This window comes from Pristis pectinata, chromosome 4 (assembly GCF_009764475.1).
Source record: "Pristis pectinata isolate sPriPec2 chromosome 4, sPriPec2.1.pri, whole genome shotgun sequence".
Taxonomy (NCBI): domain Eukaryota; kingdom Metazoa; phylum Chordata; class Chondrichthyes; order Rhinopristiformes; family Pristidae; genus Pristis; species Pristis pectinata.
The window spans coordinates 53,324,003-53,340,046 of NC_067408.1; the positions used below are offsets into that span (position 1 = coordinate 53,324,003).

At 37.2% G+C, this 16,044-nt stretch overlaps 1 protein-coding gene across 1 annotated transcript in view; it reads right to left on the reverse strand.

Moving 5' to 3' along the window:
- Positions 1 to 16,044, reverse strand: part of clint1a (clathrin interactor 1a) — a 146,513-nt gene that overhangs the window by 13,690 nt on the left and 116,779 nt on the right. Inside the window, exons 8-9 of the mRNA XM_052014074.1 lie at positions 13,144 to 13,240; positions 8,482 to 8,562 (exon numbers count right to left, since the gene is read on the reverse strand). Of these exons, the coding sequence (XP_051870034.1) occupies positions 8,482 to 8,562; positions 13,144 to 13,240 (178 nt within the window). The remainder of the gene's footprint in view (positions 1 to 8,481; positions 8,563 to 13,143; positions 13,241 to 16,044) is intronic.

Below are 16,044 nucleotides of genomic sequence, written 5' to 3' on the forward strand. Positions count from 1 at the left end.
TCTTGCATTTAAGTAAATGCACTTTAGCCCATCCACCTTTCTACTTTTATACCCTATACTGCTTCTCCTTCCTCAAAGCCTCTCTATATGTTAGATCTGACTTTACTCCATGCACTTCTTCCACTGAGCTATCCCTCTGGTTCCCATCCCCCTCGCAAACTAGTTTAAACCCTCCTGAACCACACTAGCAAACCTGCCTGCAAGGATATTGGTCCCCCTCGGGTTCAGGTGTAACCCGTCCTCTCTGTACAGGTCCCACCTTCCCCAGAAGAGATCCCAATGATCCAAAAATCTAAATCTTTGCCCCCTGCACCAACTCCTCAGCCACGCATTCAACTGCCATCGCCTCCTATTCTTACCTTCACTATCAGGTGGCACTGGCAGCAATCCTGAGATTGCTACCCTTGAGGTCCTGTTCTTCAGCCTTCTGCCTAGCTCCCTAAACTCACTTTTCAGGACCTCATCCCCCTTCCTACCTATGTCGTTGGTACCAACATAGATTAATCTTCATGGATTAATTTATATTTTTGAAGAAATAACTTTTGAAGTTCAAAAATAATAAGAATATATAGTTTACCAAACCTAGGATTTTAAAATTGTCAATCTTATTTTCAAATCTTTCCATGGCTTTACCATTCCATCTCTGTAACTTCCAAGTCTACGATTCAGAGAGATTCACTGTTTTCCAGATATGCATCCGTGTTTCATCATTCCACCATCCGTAGCAGTGTTTCCAGCTGCCTCCACTAAACCTCACTGCCTCTTAAAATGTTCCTTCAAAATTCCTTTTCAATAATCTTTGGACACCATTTCCATGACTCATCGTCATCTTCTAACGTTCCCATCAGGTACCATTTAATTTTCCATTAAAGGTTGGTTTTGTTGAAGAAGATATAGATCTTCTCTTACTTGCTTCTTCCTTCCCCTTAAATTTTATCCTTCTCTTACTTTCAATGATTTCACAAGTATTTGGTACTTCATATCTCTTTGTCCGCAAGGCTATCCTTCCTGTGAACATCAGATTATTTGACCACAGAGGGCACATGTAAATGCATATTTCACCAGGGATCAATGAAAAGGAACCTTGCAGGATATTTCCTCCAGTTCCCACCTTCATCACTGCTGACAACAGCAACATCCTTACTCTAGGACAATAGACTTTACTTAACTCAGCTTGCAGATCAAACCTAGTCTCATTGCTCAACAAAGCTCAGGACCACTGATTATTAGGGGAAGGGCAGAAAAGGACAGAAGGTAATATGCAAAGAGAAATAGAATTCAGATATCTCTTTTTCACCGTTGTACAGAATCCATTGTTGATCAAGTCAAATGCACCCATTTCACCAGAATGAAACTCACAACTCAGAGACTTGCTGGACAAATAATTAGTTTTGAGCTGTCTTTTCTTGTATTAATTTAGAGGCTGCACAGCAATAGTAATAGCCCCTTCGGAAATCATTTCTCAAAGAAGATTAATCATTGCTGAACACATTCTGTCCCTTTAGAAATCATTTTTCAAATTTGATTAATCCTTTTGTAACACTCATGGTCCCTCTAGAAATAACATTCAACCCAGATTAATCATTTTTGAATGGTTAGGAGACCTTAAAAGCATTTAGGTTATATAAACCTATTACAGGTATCTGCATCAAGTAGCATTTAAAAGTATGTACATAGAACAGCACAAAATGAGCACATGTAAATCAACCTCCTGACTAATAATAAATATTAAAAATTGTTAAGACTGGGTTCTTAATAAGCACTGACAAGCACAGTATGCAAGATTAGTCATGGACTTATGAATATCCTTCTCTCCTTGACAACTCCCCCACATCCCATCAACTCACTACACCTTCTTTCTCCTCATCAATTTCAACATCAAGCAAAAACACCTCTGAACGGCTACTGCAAGATTAGATTTTTTTTAAGAAATGCTATACTTAAAAAGGTATGAGTAACTAGTCAAAAGCAGGACTTATCACTTTTAAATGGCACAAGGTTCATTAATCTTTTACTGTGTGCTGCCAGGCTCTGCTCAATAGGTCTATGCACAGAATTACTACCTGGAAGCAAACTGCAAGGCTATAATCTAATGCTGCAAAATGAATTGGATGCTGCAGAGTAGATTCCCCCAGCATCTGGATTTACTGCTATATTTCATAAGTACAAATGATGCACTCTATAAACTAAAGCTGTGGACAGGTAGGCTTTTTTGCTGCTGTGTGCAGTTAATGTGTTTAGAGGAATGGCACTATGCAATATTTTTTATAGCTGGCTTCTAAAGGGGTTTTATTTTTAAGAACCGAATAAAATTGTAGTTCAAAATCAGTGAAAATCTCAATAACATCCGAAGCTAAAGACAGTGTTTTGGTGATAGTTTTATTAAAGATGCCATTCTCAGCATAACCTTTTAGAGCAACAATGAAACTTGAGATTACTGACACACAACAGCTAATGTTCATTGTGCAGTGCTAATGAGAAGTCAATATGCAAGATAGACTGATTCTATCAGTTCAGTTAGCTGGTAATTCCCCAAGACACAACTAACTATGGCACCCCAAAGAGAGAGGTGGTGATATTAGTGGGCAAGAAACCCACTGTTGGAAGTGTAAATCTATGGGCAGACAAAAATATGGCCTGGCTGTAATGCTGCCCAAATGCAAAGAGCTTACTGACTGCACGCATATAAATAAAACAACCACTTGATTGAGATACAGAAGTAGTTCGGTGCTTGCTTATGTAACCATATATTCAAAAAGACACGAGCTAAAGAAGAGGGGAAAACAAGGGAAGAAAACAAGTTAGTTCTGAATCCATATGAGAAAACAAACACGCACACTGTTACATTCTGGTACTGATTCAAAGATTAATGGAACTGGGAAAATGCCTAAATGTAGTTTTATATATATGTGCATGAGGGAGTAGCTCATTGCTAGAGATAGCTTTCTTCAGATCATGTTAAACTAGGGTCCACTTTTCTGTTCCCATTGGTACCAAAATTCTCAAATTCTTTCAATGTCCACTGCAACATTCCTCCTCTAATGTTAACACAGATTATATAACCCATGATACATTCAATTTATTGGTATTTATAGAATAACAATTCTTAATGCTACATTGCCACCATGTCCTCGCATTGTATTTCAGTGTGTGACGTTTTGGTGACCAGGGTTCAAAGACAGCTAAATGGCATTTCAAGAATACTACAAACTCTAACATATGAATTGTATATAACAGACTACCCTTTGTGTGTCACTAAGCTAATTTCACTTTCACACTCCTATACAAGCAATAACTTTATGGCCATTCTGGTTACGGAAATTTGTCTTTACAGGATCCATAAATCACAACCCAAACATTTGCAATGCGGAATAAAATCAGTTCATGGAATTTGTGTGAAAATAAAGTAAATAAATAAAGACAAAATGTTTTTTCTTTCAACTGAGGTTCCTTGACACTTGTGCAAATGATAGAGCGTCATGTTATCCAAAATCGTGATACCGACCACTTTCTAGGAAAGCTTCCCCACTCCTCCACATTGCCAGTTGCCTGTATTTAAACTACTAACAAGGTTTTGGCTGAAACATCAAGAGGCATTTTTCCAGACAATCAAAATGGGCACCATGCTAAAACAAACCAGCAGCATGACTGGAGAAGCTGCAGATGTATTCTGCTACGGGTTAAGAGAATACAGCTTTTAATTCAAAGCACACATTGCTACTCCTTGCATTCCTGTGACCAGAAAAGTGTTTTGTTGCCAAGTTGTTTCATAATTGCTCTGAAGAGCACAGTGGGAGCCTTGATGTTCTCAAAACATCAAAATTCTACTTTAGTTTTACTGAAGCCTAACTGAGGAAGCCCCTACAGCAGCTTTTAGAAATGTGGGTGACATAATGGACTTGCACTCCATGCTTTGTAAAAGCATCTCCTGGCAGAGGAGATGCATCAGGCTGTCGCTTCCTGAGTTAGATCAGGACAGGAATGTCAAATTTTACAACACCATAAAGCAAGATTTCACAATACAAAATTTTACAAATGAAGTAAATATTTTTATTCAATTTAAATTAAAGAAAAACACTTAAAATCATGGAAATGCAAGAGAGAGCCAATTTTCACACAGCAAGGTCCCATAAAAATAATTATTGCTAGGGTACTGGGCATAACTTATTTTTTGAATAGTACCATGGAATCTTCTATAACCACCCAAGAGAACAGTTGGAGCCTTGGTTTAATGTATCTACTGAAGGACAGCATCTTCATTAGTGCAGTAAAGTGCTGGGCTAACAAGCCTCAAAAACACATGATTGCGTGTGTCAGGATCATATACATACTGAATAACTATTCATGTTTGGGTTGGGCCAGGCTTTATCAGGATGATTTGATTAGTATTAATACATGTGACCTACATTTTTGTACAACATTAATGTATGTGCAATGGGCAAATCATTCACATGTTTTTCTGCAAATGCCTCTGGACTGGGTCAAATTCAGAAACAAGTATTCAGACTCTGACAGAATATGGATTGGCCTTGGTCGGATTGGATTTTAGTTTTGTAATAGTTTTATAGCTGAGCAACCTCCAAGTTCAACGTTGCATTGGAGTGTCAGCAAGATTGTTTTGTCTCCAAGCCATGTAACCACAGTTGTGTAATATCAACTACCTTTAACTTTACAGTGTCTCTAATGTAGCAAACAATCTCAAGGTAATTAAAAGGAGCATCATCAACTTTTGCATTAAGCAACAGAAGGAAATATCAGGAGAGCGGTCTGTCAGGCGGTCAAAATAATAACAAAGCATAACGGCACAATTAAGTAAAAAAAAAACCTTGGGAACAGAGGGGTTCCATCCCAGGCTTTTAAAGGAAACTGGTGAGAATACTGTGAATGCCCTCAAAGCTCTCCTGGTTCTGGAACCATCCTTTAAATTAGAAAATGGTGCATGTCACTCTGCTAGAGTGAAAAGATGGAAAAACTCAGGGAATTGCAGATCAATTAGTTTAACATCAAATGATGGGAAATTACTAGAGACTATATTTATGGGCTTTGAAATTTTTCAGCTGATTATGGACAGCCAGCATGGATTTGTAAAGATGGAGTATATTTTTTTGGAGGGTTCTCTGAAGGAGTGGACTAGGAATTGGCTATGGATGTTATTTGTATGTCCTCAAGATGGCATTTTGTAAAGGCCTGCTTAAGAAACTGTTAGATGTAGCTGAAGTTCATGGAACTGAAAGAAAATTGCTACCTGACACAGAACACAAACAGGAGTAGGGATAATAAGCAGGTACTCAAAGGATGGATTAAATTAAAGTGTGCCACAAGGATCTCTGCTGGTGCTGCAACTTTTCACAATATTTGTAAATAGCTTCTTATCCCATCATTAAAGTTATGTATCCAGGTTTACCAACACCACAAAAGAAGGGCAGGAATACATTAAATTGTAAGTTATTAAGGGAAGTTATTAAAAGTTAATTCGCAAAACTATGGCAGATCTATTTAAGAGAATGAGAGATCATCCATTTTATATCCACGAAGGATACATAATCTTTCAGGCTTCTGGCTTGCGTCATTTAGAATGTGCCTGGGGTTTCAGGGAGGGAGTACAGCTGCAGAAAGCCATGGCTGAACCAAACTTGGAATACTGTCAGCAGTTTCAGGCACCACATCTTAGAAGGACATAGTGGCTTGGGTTGAGTGTAGCATAGATTCAGACGACAAGTTATGGGGAAAAATTACATAAACTAGGGCAATGGAATTTAGACAGAGATTTTACAAAATATAAAGGGGAAATGATATGACAGACACAAAATGATTTCATCCCTTAGGCCATCTAGCTCAGGGGGCATCACCAAAAACTTAAAGGTTTTGAAATAAAAGCAACGCATAAGAGTGCTGGTTATCAGGGATGTAAGAAAAAGGCAGGTATGTAGAGTTAAATGACAGAGAAGGCACAATTCTATTAAGTGATGAAAGCAGCTTCATTACTGGGTCTAAGATAAAGATATTATGATGCAACTGAAAGCAGAACTGGTAGAGGCAGATGTTTAGGCAATAATTTCCAGAGCTTTGGGGCCAAATCAGCTGCAGGCATAGAACTTACAGTGAAGCAATTAAAAACATTGGGAAGGTTCAAGATGCTAGAGTTGAAGGGGTGTAGAGGATCGCAAAAACTCAGGGGCTATAGGACATAATAAAACTATGAACTTAAAAATGACGATAATTTTGAAACTGAAGCATTGGACTGGAAACCAGTGTTAACTAAACTAGCACAGAAGCAATGGATGAACAAGATGATGAAAAATATGGAGAGAGTTCTGGATTAGCACAAGTTTATATAGGGTGAAAGATGCAAAGCCAACCAGCAAAACACTGGAATAGACAATTCTATAGATTTACTTTTAAGGGCTCTAGCAGATGAGCTGAAAGTCAAGCAATTGTTATCAACATGGGAGAGGCAGTCTTGAAGGTGGACTGGAAGATGGTTGGATGCTCATCCCAGGGGCAAACAATACCAAGATTGCAAACAATTTCACAGCTTCAAACCATTGCCTGCTAAAAGGATGGAAAGGGTTGTTGGATTCAACTGTTTTAAGTTTTTTTTAAACACATGAAGTGCTTAATACAGCTCAAGTGGCTGTACAAGGTATGGCCGCTTCCTAGCTTATTGGTTCGTCCATTACATGAATATGTGTTTTCTCATTGGTTGGTTTTGTCACAGGTATCAAATAGGTTTTCTGATTACACTATTGTTAGCTAAGGAGTACCTCTTTTCTCAGGTATGAAAGGTCATTTTTTTGTTCATCACTTTCTTGCTCTCTTCCCCCTCCCCCAACCCTAGTTCACCTTCAGTTCCTTTGTCTTGGTTTATCTCCTAGTAGTGAAGCTACTGCCATGTGCTCTGTGACTGTTTCTGTGTTTTAAACTTTTCCACTAAAACTTTGTGAAACACTAAGATGTTTACAACTCACTCTTGGACTCCTGAAAGAACCTGTGGATTCGAAAATAACCTGATCTGACAGGGTGGTCCAACAGAGTTTATTATAGGAACTAAAGACGATGACTTTAAGCTTACTAATATTCAGATTTTCCAAAACTTAATGAATAATTTATTTTTCTGGTGTTAAGATAAAAATGTTCTGTTAAGGACACAGAATCTTATGTTAAGTAACCACAATTAGTTCAGAGATCAACAATTGTTTGTAAAGGAACTATGGAATGGCACAGATTGGAAAAAGCTTGAAAAGGCAGTCACAGGGTTACGTAAAGGTTTTGATCCTGAAAACCACCCATGAACTGACTTCACCGAAAGTCAGAAATGCCTGTTTTCTATGACTATCCGTATCGTATTGCTTTGCATTACTTCCTATAATTCTTTCATTTTATTGAGTATCTTCCATGTTCACTTTAACATTACCCATAATTAAACTAATAGAATTTCTACTTTATCCAGTTATTAATGAATATGATCCATATTACTATTACTACCACTAAAAGTTCTTTAAAAATTTATGGGAGAATTTGCCTAAAGTCGGATTTCCACAAGTCAGGTTTTTCATAACCTGGGGAACCCCTGTATATTTGATACTAAATTTTGCACAACATTAAATTACTTGCTTTTTTCTTCTTAATGTCAATTACATTTGTAAAACATCTATAAATCATAGGCTTTAAGAATGCATTAAGTTGTATCATTATTTTCCAAACCAATGTCGAACAGAGCATCAGGAGCACAATGGGATGCAGAATGAAGGCACCACTGAATGAAGTGTTCAGTCATACTGGCTGGAAGCCATGGAGTTCACAGCACTTCAGTAGATTAATCTGTGTTCTATATTGTGCATGTCGGGCTTTCACTACATAACAAATTACGCTTTTTAATTAAAACATTTTATTTTAAAATAGTTGGCTCCTAATGTGCCATTTGAACACTAGATAAATTGGGAGAAAGATGATGTCTTGTGAAGCTCTGAAATCTAACACCTATTTGATATTGAAACATGTCAAATGGCCTCAAGACCCAAGTACAAGACATGAAAATCAATTAACTAGACATTCATTATTAACAGCTCCTAAAAGCTTACACCTTTATACATCCTGTGCCTCATTCTTCACCACTTTAGCTCTGCTGCAGTACCAGTAATTTGCCAGTGATCTTAGCTAAATATCATTTTAGAACAATTTTGCCTCATACAGCACAAACCTTGGAAAAGGAAAGCAAAGATTTTTTTGTCTTTTCTTCGACAGTAGTTTCTTGTCAACCGTGATAGTCATTAACACTCTGCTGGGTCACCTTTTTGATCCATAAGCCTCCAACTGAAGATGATGCCCGATTACATTAACACTACATCATTTCAGACATGCATATCATTTTGCACCTCTGACACATGGAGAACAATTGTATTAGCATATGAATGAACCCATTATTGAATATGTAAACACAGATGATAAATGCCTGATGAGCTCGTGACAGCAATGACCTACCTGGTGTCAAAGGGAAGTTACTCGGTGTTGTACTTGTTGAGGCAAAGTCTGCAAACCCCTCAAATTGTTCTCCTTTCCCACCTACAAGGCAAACGAAAGTGTTACTTTGCCACTTGTCAATCACCAATCCATCAGTGAACGAACTAGTCATTTTATAAAAAAATGGAAGCTTGTTCCTAATACCAATAAAATGAATTGTAGGGTACAGTCACTTCTTTGTCCTGTGCCTTAGTGGCTCAAGTGCTTGGCTTACTCTGGTAATTAGAAATGCCACTTTGGGACAATTGTCCCATGTTAGTTGGGTTCAAGGGTACACGAGCATGATCACATATTGAAGAAAGGGGTTTTCGTTTTTAATAAGTAAATATTTCAAGTCTGAAGCTATTTGTTTCTGTACCAAAAATGTGCATTATTTGCCAGTTGGAAGTGTATTTTAGTCTGGGTGTTTCAAGTGTATATGTGCGAACTTCTCTCCCAGTGCCTAGTGTTAACTACAACCAACAGCCTGTGAAATGCAGTCTTTAAACTCTTTATACCACAGAGACTAAGTAATAACTTAGTATAAGCCCAAAAACCAAGAGCTTGGAATGACATTGTTCCTTGGAAGATATCTTATATTGTACATCTGAATTTAAATGTAGTTGCTCTCTCCCTGTTCAAGGTATTATTTAGTGCACAGTCCTGAAAATGATCTTAGTGCACAATATCAACCAATATGTTTATTTTTATTTATTTATGGAATATAGGCAACTGTGGCAATGCCAGCATTTATTAACCCTTCTTAATAGGCTCTTGAGCTACGTTGCTTGCTAAGCTACTTTAAAGGGCAGTGAGAGACAATCACATTAAGGAGTCTGGAGGTGCATAGGCCAGACTAAGTAAGGTTGGCAGATTTCTATCCTTAAGGGCATTATTGAACCAATCTAATAGTTACATAGCCAGCATTTGACATGAATTTAAATTCCCCAGCAGCCATGATGGGATTCAAGTTTGTGTCTCTGGGTCAATGGTTCAGGCTTCCAGGTTGCTAGAACAGTTAGCCACTGTGTTACTATATACATGCTAGTTTCTAACCAATCCCTACCGTATGACAGAAAACAGTGGGAAATGAACAATATGAAATGGGTTATTGTGTTAACTGACCAGCCTTTACCCTTTGGACTACAAACTCCATGAAGTGTTTAAAATCATCAGTTCCAGAGAAGCATCAACTGGCAAGTTTTAGTGTCTTTTCAGATTACATGCTGTGGGTTTTAAACAAACACTAGTATTTTCCATAATAAAACTGAATTTATAATTAGTAGCTTTATTGCTCAAATATTAAACCTAAAATATTACCAAAAATCATTTAAAAAAATTAGAAGTGGGTAAAAAATGAGGAAGTGAGGGGATGAACTGTTGAGGAAAACAAAGCAAACAAAAGCTTTAAAAAAATCTTAACCTAATCTAGTTTTTTTAAAAATTTAATCACTGAACAATTAAATCCCTGCACTCCATTTAATACCTCAGCCAAGTCTAACTATCCATCTTAGAGACTGGAGCTTTTGTTTTTAATAAACAGTTTTGATTGGTTCCAAAAACACAATTTCATCATGCAAAACACAGCCATCCAGTTAACCCTGAAGTCGTTAGGCCAGCAAAACTGCATACTTCCTGGCAGACTAAATAGTACCTAGATCAGTAAAATCAGTAAATTGATCTGTGAAATGCTACTATGTTGAACAGCAAGCCTATTGTCTATTTCTGTCATTAAAACTGCATACATTTAAAAAAAAGTAAAATTCACTCCTGAAAGTACGACGATGGTTGACAAGTGCTTTGGGGGCATCTTCAGGTTGCAAATTGCATTTTTTCCATAAATTCTGCAGAATGAGACAGCACAATCCAATCATAGTAAATTTAGCAAAACCTAATGGTAAACCAAAATCTGCTACATACATCATAAAAAGCAGCAAAGAGATCATTTAATATTATGCAAGGATTGACTGGGATTAGGGTTCTCTTTAGGATATTGTAAATCATGCTCATTTCTCTCCCCCTCCCTTGTTGCTGATCTTTGTTAGGCAAGGATTCCATTAATCAAACAACCATTCTCAACAAGAGCTTAGGTGTTGAGCACCAACCAAAGCATCACACTATACACAGATGTTGATGTAAATATACTGCCAAGAGTTATTGCTGGATACCACCAGCAGCAGGAATCTTGGTTAATTCTTCCACCTTCCAGGTGTTTCCACTAGTGGGAGAATCACGAACAAGGGAACAGAGCTATGAAATAAAGGGTTGGTCACTTAAAACTAAGGTGTATAGAAATTTCTTCTCTCAGTGTGAATCTCTGGAATTCAGTGCCTCTGTGGGTGGCGAAGGCCAGATCATTAGATATATTTAAGATGGAGATATATAAATAATTGAAAGAGGAATTAAGGGTTACGGGCAACTAACACAGAAGGTGGAATGGAGGTCAGCAGAGATCAGCCATGATTATGCTGAATGGTCAGACAGGTTTGAGAGGCTGAGTGGCCTCTACTGATCCTATTTCCTTGTGTTCTCAGTATATAAGATTTGGGTCTAAATATAACACTATTTTGGCGAGATCCGTAAAGTCACTAGCCAGGAGTCAAACCTGACAAACTAGCCTGCAAGGCTGGTAACTGGACAATATACAAACCCAATGAGTACATATCTGAGGCGTGCATTAGCAGTTGAAACTTGGGACTAATGTTGTATCTCCTATCTGTAATGCCAAAACTTGCAAGTTGTTTACCTAAATTCTACGCCTTTTAAAAAAACAAATAGTTTTGCTTAAATGATGGAGGAATTGATAATGCAGAGCTTCAATACTGAAACTCCTTTCAATTAGAAACCGTTTAAAATCTCCAGAGATAACTACTGAACCATATATTTTGCATGCATCCTATAGTTTACCTTAAAACATGGGAAGATAAAATTGCATTCAGGACTTAATATCCAGGTTTTGCTCAAACTATAATATCCAATTTACATGAATTGTGATGCATCATCTTTGCCTGCAGTGCTTATGAACCACTCAGGTGGGAAAGAAACATCTGTACACCTATCATGTGCACAGGGGGACAATGTACAACATCTGGTACTATTTCTAAAAAGCCATCAGATAGCTGCAAGATATCCAGCCCATCTGCCACACTGCAACACACTAGTTATTCCAATGCAGTATGACTCTTCTGTATAAATAGCTCAGGAGCAATGATATGTAAAATCGGAATGCCTTTTCAAAGTACATGTATGGTATAATGAGTGTATTAGTTTGAAGGAGTATTGCATGCTTCCTTACACAATTTGGTCATCTCACTACAAATGTAACTGCTTTATAGGATGCCTTATCGGCTGATCATTCAAGAGTCGGCTGTACAGGCAAGTGAAAGGGATACTGGAAATTTAATTTAACTGTAATTCTGTTTTTCCATTTACAGCTTTATCAACTCTGAACAATATTTTGCTGACCTCAAAACTGCTTATAGAATACCATTAACAGCCTTACCCAATATATCTATAATAACGGATTGCAAGATGAATCAGATGTTTTAAGATTGTGATTATCTTCTTGTGTGACACTCATCATTTTAATAACTGCTCCACCACAACAGTCCCCAAAACCGTCTTTCCCTCCACTCCACCATATTTCACTTCTGGTCATGCAACATTAAACCACATCCTCAGGGATTCAGCAAAGCTGTTGTTATGATACTATACTAGCAAATATAGTTCTGGACCACTCATATAGAGACAAGAGTTTGATGAATAGTCATCAGTCTGAAACTTTAACTGTTTCTGTTTCCACAGATCCTGTCTGGCCTGCTGTACATTTCCTGTGTTATATTTCAGATTTCCAACATCTGCAATACTTTGCCTCTAAGATTTAGTGAACAATTTGGTGAATTCAAACCTGTCAGGTTAATAGAGTATAAAAAGCTTGAGCAGCTAAATAGGAATTCAACCTGTTATCATACAGGGTCAGAAACCATCGCCAAAAGGTTTTGTTTTAAAATGGGAAGTCTACAGAAAATCTGGACATAATCTCATAGAAAAACTAATGGGAACTATTATCAAAAAACAGATCAATTCAAGGCATTAAGTTTAATCCCCAGGTTACATCAAGTCAGAAGACCTTCACCCACAGTAGCAGTTAGGGTTTCCTCCACTCTGTGCTGCTTTAAACAGAAGAGGAGGTAGTGAAATGGATCAGAATGTATCAAGATAACAACTAGGCAAACTTAAAAAATAAACACAAAACTGTGATCCATATGAATGAAATAGGTACAGCTTCCAAAATAGCACATTGTCGGGAAGTCAAAAAATAGGCTTTTAAAAAGTTACCAGTCACAATGCAGATTTTGTGTCTAATTAATTTCTCCTTTTGGCTGGATACCAGTCTTACAGGTGACAAATGATCCTGAGGTAACAAGTTTTAATTAAAAACAGGGTAGAATTCCTGGAAGCATGCAGCAGGTGCAGTGGCCCAATCAGCATGATGATTGGAAACTGGCACATGTGCCAATAGCTTTTGGATAAGAAATAAATAGTTAGCTGCCTCAAGAAAATGGCTCTGAAAACTTAATTGGTCAGTGTTGCTATTCAAGGCAGGCAGGCCTGGGTAAAAAAAAGAAAAGAATCAAACATTACCTGTGGAGGGAATCTGGTTAGATTCAAATCCTGTGTCAAACAGTAGGTCCACCAGGTTATTTGTTGACTTGCTGTTAACTGTGCTTGGTGCTGAAACCTAGGTAGGAGGAGACAAAACAGAGACAATAAGACACAGACCATTTAAACAACTAGATCCCAAACTGTAGGAGCATGTTTTCTGTTATTGTACATCAATAGAAATATTTTCTATTTATTTGTTTTTCAGGATGACTATCATCAGCAAGTCCAGCATTAATTGCCCTGTCCTGAAGGCCCCTAAACAGAGTGGCCTGCTTTGCCATTATAAAGTCAATCATACTGCTGTGGATCTGGAGTCACAGACAGAGCAGATCACATAGGGATGGCAGATCCCTTCTCAGAAGGACATTACAGTCAGATTGTCATTAAAACTCATCTGGTTCTTTAATAATGAGCAAAAAAACTAAGGTTTTTTTTGAAAAACAGTTTCCAGATTATCAACAAAGTTAAATGTCACAGCTGCCACAGTACGATGTGAACTCCAGTCCAGTGACTTAACCACTGCCATTGCCAAAAAAATGTAAGTGATGTTTTCCTTTTGAGAAGCTAACATAGCTAGAGGTAAGGACAATATTTCTCCCAAAGGATCATCCTTGCAATAAGATCCTAAATTCTCATAAAAGCTCAAAGACCATTCTGCATGACATTATAAACAGGCAAGTAGCATAATTTCCACACCACACTGCAGGAGGACACAATATAAGAAATATAAGAAAAACAACAGTTGCTCTAGTTCCAGTGCTACAATCCCCAATTATTCCTTAATCACTTGGTATTTGTTGAATACTATTAGAATACACCAGACTACCACAGCATTATGGAATTCACAATGTAAACCATTTACTTTACTGCATCTCTTTAAATGGGAGCTCCTGGGCCATAAAGACCCTCCACCATTTCCATCCAGCTCCAGAAATCTAGTCCTTGAAACACTAATAAAATAGCCTCAATTACATATTTCCAATTTGCTCCTTTGGAAACAGTGTGGTCTTAACAGATTATGAAACTCAATTATAATTCCAACATTTGTTCACATCAGCAACTCCAATAATATCTGCAAATTAATGGAAATAAATGATTCAAGAGTCCAAACTATGGGTTAATGTAGTGCATAAAGGGCACAAAGCTTGTAACTGATAAATTTTCCCTTGAGTTCAATACTAGTCTAATTTCTCTGTGCAGATCCTTGTGCATTACTACTATAAATTACCAAATTATTTTTAAATGAACTTAACATTCAGTAAAAGTTCATTATCTGTTGGCAAATGAAGTTCCCTTTTAGATTGGAAATAAGTGTATAGGATTACTGAAGATTCTTCACAGGTCCAAACTGAAGATTATGTATCAGTAGACAAGGCTAAACCATTGAGGGTACAATAATAAATTTGATGCAGATTTTCCAGCTCCCTTAGTTTTTAAATTTGAACAGAATAAAATAATTCTAATACTATTGTAAAATGCATGCACAACATAATAGGTCATCTGATTAGAAGCAATAGCAAAAAAACCCTTTTCAATTTCTACAGAAAGTGATTTACTGCACGGATTCTACAACATGACACACAAAGCCATGAAGGTCTAACTGAATACTTGCCCTGCACATATCCAATAGTCCGAGACAAGTCCAAACCAAATAATTTTATGAGCTTATTGAACTTTGCATTATAACATGTTGTTATGAAGAAAATTTTCCTTAGATTCATTTTCACAGTGCATAGTAGTCAGGACTGGAAATCTTATGAGTATCCCCAGTATTAGTGAAATGGTCCTTGCTACCTCTTACAAATTTCAGGTTATTAGGCGAAAGAGGAAAAACTATTCTTCCAAAGAAACACAGTGTGGATTATTCCTCTGCACAAACTCTCATCTGAAACACACTTGCCGAGTGCTGTCATGGATGGCAAGGATTTTGCAAACTATCCTTAATTAGTAGAAAATAGTGCTTTGGGTAAGATTAATCAACTCAGAAAATTCCAATTTTCTTTAAAATTCATTGTGATGCAAAACCTAGCATATATACAAAGTGTTCATAACATGCCTCTAATTATAATTTGTACTGATGTATCTTAAAACATCCAGCAGGTAGCAGCAGAGACCACATTTCAGCTGCGGCAAAAGAAAAATATTGCAGATGCCAGAAATCTGAAAAAAAAACAGAAAATACCAGAAATATTGATGCTAGGCAGAAGAGATCATTGACATGAAACATTGACTGCTTTTCTCCCTGCAAAGATTTTCTTTAACCTGAATACATCAAGCGTTTTTTTTTTATTGCATATGCATTGCAATATAGCTTACAGACAAAACAACAATCAAAGCATTTCAATTCCCTGACTTATGTATCCTGTTGTGTATGGTAGACCTCTTTGGCAGGATATTGTTTACATGGATAGACATTACAGAACACTCCCAAGCAAAGGGCACCAGTGTCCTTGTACCTGTAATACAAAAAGTTAGCATGCTGGTATACCAAGTAGTTAAGATAACAACAGGAATGTTGACCATTACTGCAAGGTAAATGAAATGTAAAAGGCAAGTCTTGCTACAACTGTACAGGGCATTGGCAAGACCATACTTGGAACAATGCAAAATGTTTTGGTTTCCCCATTTAATGAAGGTTGTATTTGAGGCAGTTCAGAGAAAGTTCAAAAGGATGATTTCTAGGATGAAGGAGTTGTCTTTATGAGGAACAACAGAGCTGGTTAGGCCAATATTAATTTGAGTTAAGAAGAATTAGGGGTGACATTATTGAAATACAAGTTTCTGAAGAAGCTTGTTAGGGTAATCTTTGAAAGGATGTCTACACCTAGGACCGACAGTTTCAGAAAAAGCCATCACCAATTTAAGATAGAAATTCCTTTT